The 8,416-nt window shown below is 33.3% G+C and overlaps 2 protein-coding genes across 2 annotated transcripts; one reads left to right on the top strand and one right to left on the bottom strand.

The window, feature by feature from the left end:
- Positions 1-633: 633 nt before the first annotated feature.
- LOC121998363 (short-chain dehydrogenase TIC 32 B, chloroplastic-like) lies at positions 634-3,548 on the bottom strand. The gene is made up of 8 exons (XM_042553268.1): positions 3,274-3,548; positions 1,944-2,175; positions 1,777-1,856; positions 1,533-1,686; positions 1,352-1,430; positions 1,185-1,269; positions 1,049-1,095; positions 634-956 (listed from the first exon to the last, which is right to left on the bottom strand). The coding sequence occupies exons 1-8, from the start codon at positions 3,389-3,391 to the stop codon at positions 792-794; spliced, it is 960 nt and encodes a 319-aa protein (XP_042409202.1). The 5' UTR covers positions 3,392-3,548; the 3' UTR covers positions 634-791.
- A 3,690-nt stretch (positions 3,549-7,238) lies between these two features.
- On the top strand, positions 7,239-8,030 carry LOC121995398 (glutathione S-transferase T3-like). The gene has a single exon (XM_042549146.1). It carries the CDS (start codon positions 7,239-7,241, stop codon positions 8,028-8,030), a length of 792 nt encoding a protein of 263 aa, XP_042405080.1.
- The last annotated feature ends 386 nt before the right edge of the window (positions 8,031-8,416 follow it).

The raw sequence follows: 8,416 nt of genomic DNA, 5'->3' as shown, positions 1-8,416 counted from the left end.
TTCCTTCTGATCAGAACTGCAACAAAAGTTTTCATATTTATCACTTCTAAAACATATATTACTAATTAATGAGAATGAATTGCATGCTTATAATGAGGATGGAAATTAGAAATGCTTGATTTTATAATGATTTCTGAAGGCTTTATCCGTCCAATACCGTATGCTTGATTATGTAAAGCTGAAACCTGATGTGAATTATAGAAAACAGATTCCATGAGTTTCACTTGACATGAAATCAACAACTATTTTCAGTAGTGGGGCTTTCATCTCTAAAACTTCTTCTATTCCATGTCAATGTAGTTATTTGTTCCTCTAAGCATTGGATTAAGACCGTCTTTGTATAGCAGTCACTAGTTGGCTGTAAATTGAGTGATGAATAACAGTGTGACAAGAATGAACTAGTTTACCCAAAATCCAACTAAGGATTTACATAATTAGTGTTGATCGTATGGGTCAACTTCCCAATTGGACATCAAATAAATTGACATATTGCACAGTTAAGGCAACAACATCCATCTTTTCTTGGAGAAGAAAAAGTTGAACAAGAAACACCGATACCAGATATACTAATGACAGCAAATATAAAGACAGGGTTAGGATTTGGAGATTGTAAGGCAAATAAAGTAACAAGACTAGTATCAAACAATATGGCTAACTTATTTCATATATGCTTAAAATGAAGCAGTACCAGCTTTATCCCAAACTGTAACAGTATGGTCTAGAGACACCCAAGATAGCAACAAGTGCTAAGACTAGCATAAAACATAGAAAGCATACAATAACCCTCTTTCTTATTTTGAATTAACAAGTTCTTCACTGAAGTCCCAAAGCTTCTTAGCCAATGCTGCATCTCTGGCCATGTCAGTTGTCTTCTCCTCGTTGGAATCAGCAAAGTACTTCCCGCTCACACCCTTCAAGCTTGGATGCACTGCCACATAACATGATGTTGCAGTTCCCTGTAATTACGAAGATGGAGAATGTTGGTGTTCAACTGATTGCGGTAACAAATTCTAGCAAGTAATACCGTTATACAACAAGTTTGACAGACCTGAGGTATGTTCTTCCACAAGATGTACATGACAGTTTTCAACACCGCTGAGACCAAAAGCAAATTTGAAATCTAAGTTCAAGGATCATCAATATGAAGCAGATCAACAATCAGTTTGAAAGTTTATGTAGCATACCCATGAAGATGGGAGAATGTCTTCCCAAGTTTGTCCTAACCAGACCAGGATGAACAGAATTTGCTGTGACGTTTGCACCCTCAGCCTATTAACCATGAATGTTTTGAATCAGAAAAAAAAAACTTCTTTATTTTCAATTACTACATCTGTTATAGACCATCAGTTACCTTCAATCTTCGTGCGAGCTCATTGGAGTGTAAGATGTTAGCCAATTTGGACTGCCCATATGCCGATTTATCATTGTATCTGGGAAAACATGATGAAAACAATCAATCGATTGAATGGTAGAAAACTCTACATTTTTGTCATCATGAATATCCTAATGCCTAACTGCTAATTATGACTTACACAGTCGGGTCATTCAGTTTGTCAAACTTTATTCCTTCTCTATAAGGTCCAATATGAGCTATTGATGATAGATTCACGATGCGGCCCTCAATTCCTGTCTTTGTTGCTGTGGTTTTCATTTTCTCAAGTAGAAGATTTGTCAACAAAAAGTGACCTGAAATTAGAAGGACCTTGTTAAACTCAAAATCCTAATGAATACTTTTGGGGGGAAGAAAAGCTTAATTGAGAAGGTGAAAAAACACACCGAGATGATTAGTAGCAAACTGCAACTCCACACCATCCTCAGAAAGTTGGAATGGGCAGTACATAACACCAGCGTTATTACTAAAAAAAAATTGAAGATGTGAGATTAAGCTCAAAAAAATTGACAGGACATGCAACACAAACCAGGATAACCATGCAGTTACTTACATCAAAATGTTGAGAGGAAGATTCATCGCAAGGAATTTGTTGGCAAAGGCTCTAACAGACTTGAGTGAGCTAACATCAATCTGTATGATGTCAACTCTAGCAGATGGGATGCCCTCTAGAATGCTTTGCTTCACATTGTTGGCAGCTTCCAAGTTCCTTGCACCAATGATGACATGGGCTCCCCTGAGTGCCAACACTCTCGCAGTCTCAGCTCCAATACCACTACTTGCACCTGATTGCCAGAAGAACCTCAGAAATACTAGTAAAGAGCAGAGAAATCCATGAAGCATGGATATTTTAGTAGTAGAGAAGCTCATGTGGGAAGAGGTAAGTTCAAGAGAGAGGTGCCAATTAACACCAAAAATTTTTGAAATATACCTTATTTAACCTATGAGAGTAATTAATAGAAACACATTATGCTGAACAACGTTAATAAGCCATTGATACCATCTGCTCAACAAAAGGCACTATTGACACCATACTATATGAGCATAGTTTTTATTTTTACCGACAACTGAAAAATGTAAATGTTGATCAACGTCTAAAGGATACAATTCAAACTTATTTACATAATATATGTCTAATTTCAGTAACTAAGCAGTTTGACATTTAAATATTTTTTACCTTATTGATTCCTCTGTAGTTACGTTATATTATAAGAGAACACTTACTGTCCTACAATGTATTAGTCTCAATCTAATGGGGATAATTAGAAATAAAATTATAAAATCAAGATAGTAAGATTCATGTCGGATAGACTTGATCCATCTATATAGTTCAATCGATTTAACTAAACCAAATCAATCAGTTGAATTATATTAGTTTTTTCAGCTCAAATAGACTTGATCCATCTATATAACCCCATTGATTTAACTAAACCATTCCAATCAGTTGAATTAGATCAGTTTTTTCAGCTCGAATGATTATATCAAGTTGATACAAGTCCTATTCAATCATCAAAAAAAAAAAACTTCAATCGGATATATTTTTTATTTATAATTATTATTGTGCCCCTTAAAATTGTTTCTACCTCCTCCACTATTTGTTGGCGGTAATTTCTTGGTAAAGTGAAGCTATGTTCAAGTTGGTATTTTGTCAAGATCTGACTAACTCCCTGTCTTAACTTGAAGACAAAGCTTACCTAGAAGACGAGGGGAAGAGGGGGGAAAGAGAAAACAAACAAGATGAATAAGTTCGGCGACGAGATCAGGTGAGAAAAATTCAGATTTCTGAAGCAAAGGGACCAATTTCACAAAATACACAAGTTAAACTCAGGTTTGCGACCGGATCGCAAAGATTAGGAAGAAAACGGAGAGGGCGGAGGACAAACCGGTGATGATGACGGTGAGACCGGATGCGTCGATGCCTTCGGTGACCTGCTCGGCGGTGGAGCCGGATCCGAATCCGCTGGGTCCTTTGATGCCGGTGGCTTCCCTCCAGTATCCCATGGCGTGAGGAGTAGGTTTTGGAAGAGAAAAAGCGAGATCCAACAACGAATTAGGCAGAGACAGAGAAAGGGAGTGGAGAAAAGATGAGTTGAGGAAGGAGGAGGAAGAAATGGTGATTTATACACTTGGGAAGTCAATGCTCCACAATTTCCAGTTTCAGACGTGTGGAAATTTTTAAAACGGGTGACATTTCCAAAGCGGTTCAAATTAAGAACGCCGGGTCAACAAGGGTGATGAGCTGCAGTCAACAGAGGCGGCCGATTCCTTTTATTTCTTCTATTTCCCTTAGAAATATCTGTCGAATATGGATCTTTCTAGAAGATATAACATCTTTCTAGAAGTTATATCTTCCTTTCTCTATTATTTCATCCTTTTATTTACATAAAATTTTTAGGTGCTTACCTAGTGATTCGGTATAAGAGAGGTCAAATCCTCTTCCTACGGAAATAAAAATAAAAATAAAAAATAAAATTTAAAAACACAATAAATGTATTAGGAAATGTAGTATTTATAATTATAAGTGAATCGTGGTCGTGATTATAATTAGTTATGATTTTTTTTTAAATTTATCGTCCTTCATATTATACTTTGGATTGAGATGAATAACTAGAAGTTCATATTATAGTTTGGATTAGGATGAATAACTAGAGGTCGTCAAGATGCTCTCTTGCTCTGTTTTCTATAGCCTAACTATTTATCCATCATCGGCAGCCTCTCAATGACTTTCGGCCATCTGTCCCGATATAAAATATAATGATAAATCTAAAAAACAATCGTAATCAAATGTAATTGGATCATAATTACGATCTGATCATAATTATAAACAATTTATTTCCTAATATATATAAGAAGTGTGATATATCACATCTCTCTATATAAAATTTAATTAGTATAATAGGAAGTTTTAAAAAATATATAAAAAAAAGGTAAGGCATATAAACGTATAGATATATAAAAATAATAAATGAAAGAGTTTTACGATTATAACACATGAATGGCCCGCAACTCCTACCTATTAAAAAACAAAGTAAATAAAAAAATATTTTATTTAATCTGACCAATTCATAGTCAAAACTACTTCATTATAGTCAAATTTTTTAAAACTTTTTTTTTAAAAAAAAAATATTTAGCAAGTCTAAAGATCCTCATTTTATATCAAATGAGCATCCCACTAGGACCTCTCCGAGTATGTCCACATTAATTTTTAAAGATTTTGAGACTTTATGATCATTAAATATCTTTTATTAAAAGTGTTTAACATTAATATAGACTTCTATCGATTCTTATCAAATGAGCATTATTCTTCATATTTACTTTTCTTAATTTTAAACCCTGCATGACCTTTAAAAACTTTTTTTTATTAAAAAGGTTATTATAATCTATTGAGTGAAATTATATTCAGTATGTGTTTTGTTGCTCAATTGATTGATGATTTAGGTGTTAGTGGATGCAAAAAAATAAAAAATAAAAAATAAAAAAACAGAAAATTCGGTGTTTGGATCGTGCAAGGGTGTGTTCGCACGTATGCGTTATCGCGAGGAGCTTGGAAAGCCATTCTTATTTCGACTTTGGACCTCAACGGATGCTTTTTTTTTTCTTAGAAGATATATTTTTTTCTCATAAAAAATATTATATTGATAGTACCAAAGAAATAGAATGGTTGAAAATAATATTTGAAATTATAGTAATCTAAATGTCACTTACATAGTAAAACAGTGAGCGAGTTTTAATTTCTTCAGCAACTTAATAACATTATTCTTAGTAAGAGGGTCAATAATCTTTCCAAGCATGTTGCTCCAAAGTAGCACATTGTTACATAAATAATGATAGAAATAACTATTTTAATAATCTTATTACTATATAGAAATTTTTATTTTTTAATATATATATTGTTCGACCCTATGAGATAAATATTTTTTACTACGTATAATAATTATTTTTATCATTTTAGTATGTGCTTTCTGCCCAAATAATTTTTTTTTTTTGCCTTCTCAAATCCAAAATTCTGGATTTACTCCTGTCCATGAGCACCATGTGCATGATAAATTTATCTTAAAAAGATATATGCCAATTCTAACCTCAACTTCGCCTAAATGGTGCTATAGTTTCATTTTGTCCATGCTCAAATTGGATCACCTTTGTTAGATCCAATCCTTTCCACCCAACAAATCGATCCACATGGAGGACTTGGTAATTCGTTAAGACTTGGGAGTTGGGAGCATGTTCATAGTAATCCCTATTAATATGACAACAAATGCTTATCACTTATAGCACTTTTTTCCCTCCAATTTTTTAATTTTTTTTCAACTCAATATTGATTTGATAGTCGGATGGATCACGCTGATAGTTGAGCAATGCCAACCGACATCATCTCCTTTTACTTTTTTTTGTTTTTGGTTGCTTGACGTCTTTAACTTTAAACAAACCCTAACAACCTTCTGCTGACTTTTCGTAATAAAAAAAAAAATCCCATTTAGGTTGTTATCTTAATTTATACCAAGAAAAATCTCTCAGAATTTTAGGTTGCTCGTTGCTTATATCTTAATTAATAATGTCTCTTTTTAGAAAACACATCTCATAATTCTATATATTTTTTTAAATATGTGTGAATTGAGAAGAGATGGAAGAGGATAGAAATTTTATTGTGAATGAGATTCTAGTCCCATATTGAGAATTTTTTAGCATAATGGTTGGTTTATATTGATTCACATATATTGAAGATGTGAATAAACTTATGAGGAGAGACTTCTTTTACGTGTGGGTGTGCAAGGGGTACAAATCTAGAGCTTAAATTACATTGAACCATATTGACTTGTGTAGAACAACATGCCCGTAATAGTAATCGAGTGTTACTCTGTGACCCCCAATAAATCTCTAGACCCTTACCTATATTCTCCTTAGCTGATAAAGAGTTTAAATTTCGAAGTAATCTATAAAAGAGCCACTATAAAAGCTTAAATTATTCATCAAAGATTAGTGAAAATAATTTAATATTGTTTTAGAATTGTTTTTTTTTTTTTCAATTTTTAGTCTTACAAAGTAATTTAACAGTTTTACTTGAAAATTAAAGTGTTTTAGAAAACTTACACAAAGAATATTAAGTTCAAGAGACAAAAATTAAATGAGTTTACATTCATTTATTACAAAATTAAGTATGAAGGTTAAAGAGAAAAAGTTTCAAACCAAATTGAAAGTACTTAGAGTATACACAGTGGGAGCTCCTTCCACTATGACGTGTCATGAGGGAGAAACCTCCATCCCATAGTGGGAAGGAGGTTTTTCACTCGCACGAAGAAGCGGCTCTATCGTCACAGAGCCGCTTCTTCGTGGTTTTTAATTTTTTTATATTTTAATTTTTTAATAATAAAAAAAAGGACAAGAGAGCAACAGTTAATTTACAGATTGCATGCCGTTGAACAACGGTTAATTTTTAGTCGTTGTTCAACGTTTTAATTTCATTATTTAATATATAAAAAAATCTATAAATATGGGATCAATTTCATTCATTCCATTGCAATCTTTCCTCTCAACTCATTTCTTTCTTTCATTCCCTATTTGTATTCTAGATGGATGAAAATCTCAATACTTCCTTTACGAATCTTTTGAATTCTTCAAATACGGAAGGAAATTCATTTCTCAAAATACTCACACTCCTCCAAATATCCAATATTCTTATATTTTCTCTCACCTACAATATCCTCCAAATGTTCAAAATATTTCATATGTTCCACAATATTCTCCAAATTTTCTAAATTCCCAAAGTTCTCAAAATTTTTTGTAGACGTGGAATCCAAGTAACGTCGCCCCATCTCCATTTGGTATATATCCATCCCAAGATTGGTCAGTAATGGGTAGCCAACTTGGGATGCCTTATCCTTACGTATTTTCTCCTACTCAACCACCTGTCATACATTTGAATGAATCAAGAAGGGCAACTATTGATCCATCTATCAGCGACAAAGAATCTCTAACACCATCATCTGTTCTTGTAACTCAGTTGCCACCACACTCATCACAAGAGGAGCGTGAAGTTGAGCTGGAGGAAAATGAATCGAAACGAAGATTTTGGTCTCTCGATGAAGATGTGGTCCTTGCGAAGTCATGTGTAACTATAAGCACTGATGCAATCATTGGTAATGGCCAGAAGGATCAAGCTTTTTGGAAACGTATAGCTGATTACTACAACAAACGTCGCCCCACTGGATCTATGACGAGAAGTTATCAGTGGTTGAAATCACATTATTATAGGTTTGCACCGATGGTAAATGAATTTTTTGCAACTTATAATAATTTTTATACTCATCCGCAAAGCGGTTGGAGTGACGAGAATGTGTTGGAGAATGCATTGAATATGTGGAAAGCCAACAACAAAGGCAAAGATTTTAAGTATATGCATGTGTGGAGGGTTCTCAAAGAATATGAGAAATATACTCCACAATCAGTTGCTCATTACTCTAACAAGAAGGCAAGGACATCCAAATCAGGGGGAAACACTTCAACATCAAATCCAGATATAAGTGCTGATTTAGATGACTCTGAAGTCCACATTCGTCCTATAGGGCAAAAGGCAGCGAAGAGAAAGGACAAATCTAAAGTCACAGAGGGCGATACAATGGAACATAACATCGACAAAGAATGACAAGATATTAAATAATATCAAATCTAAAAAATTACTTTGCGGGAAGCCGAGATCTTTCATAAGGATTATAAAATTCTTATGAAGGATACTAGTGAGATGACACCAAGATAACTTTATTTACGTGAGAAAATGGTGGGAAAATTAAACAGAGACATGACTTGGTGTAGATGAGTTTACATTTATTTTTAGGACTATTATTATAATTTATGTCTTTTTATTTGATGCACTATAATATTTATGTATTTTTTTAATTATTAATGTTGTTTTATGTTAGCAATTTATAAATTTAAATTTTATAAAAAATTAATGGTGTATAATGTAAAATATGAAGGAGAAATGAGAATTATATATAATGAAAAGTATGAGACTCATGAGAGAGTTGTTGA

Source organism: Zingiber officinale, chromosome 6A (genome assembly GCF_018446385.1).
Source record: "Zingiber officinale cultivar Zhangliang chromosome 6A, Zo_v1.1, whole genome shotgun sequence".
In the NCBI taxonomy this organism is placed as follows: domain Eukaryota; kingdom Viridiplantae; phylum Streptophyta; class Magnoliopsida; order Zingiberales; family Zingiberaceae; genus Zingiber; species Zingiber officinale.
This window is presented reverse-complemented; position numbering and strand designations above follow the sequence as displayed.

Excerpts from the sequence above, each read along its gene's own strand:
- LOC121998363 (XM_042553268.1), bottom strand. The coding sequence starts at position 3,391 with ATGGGATACTGGAGGGAAGCCACCGGCATCAAAGGACCCAGCGGATTC. Across the intron at positions 1,096-1,184 it reads ACATTCTCCCATCTTCATGG|CGGTGTTGAAAACTGTCATG; the intron begins GTATGCTACATA and ends TTTTGGTCTCAG. Across the intron at positions 957-1,048 it reads TGTGGAAGAACATACCTCAG|GGAACTGCAACATCATGTTA; the intron begins GTCTGTCAAACT and ends TCGTAATTACAG.
- LOC121995398 (XM_042549146.1), top strand. The coding sequence starts at position 7,239 with ATGGGTAGCCAACTTGGGATGCCTTATCCTTACGTATTTTCTCCTACT.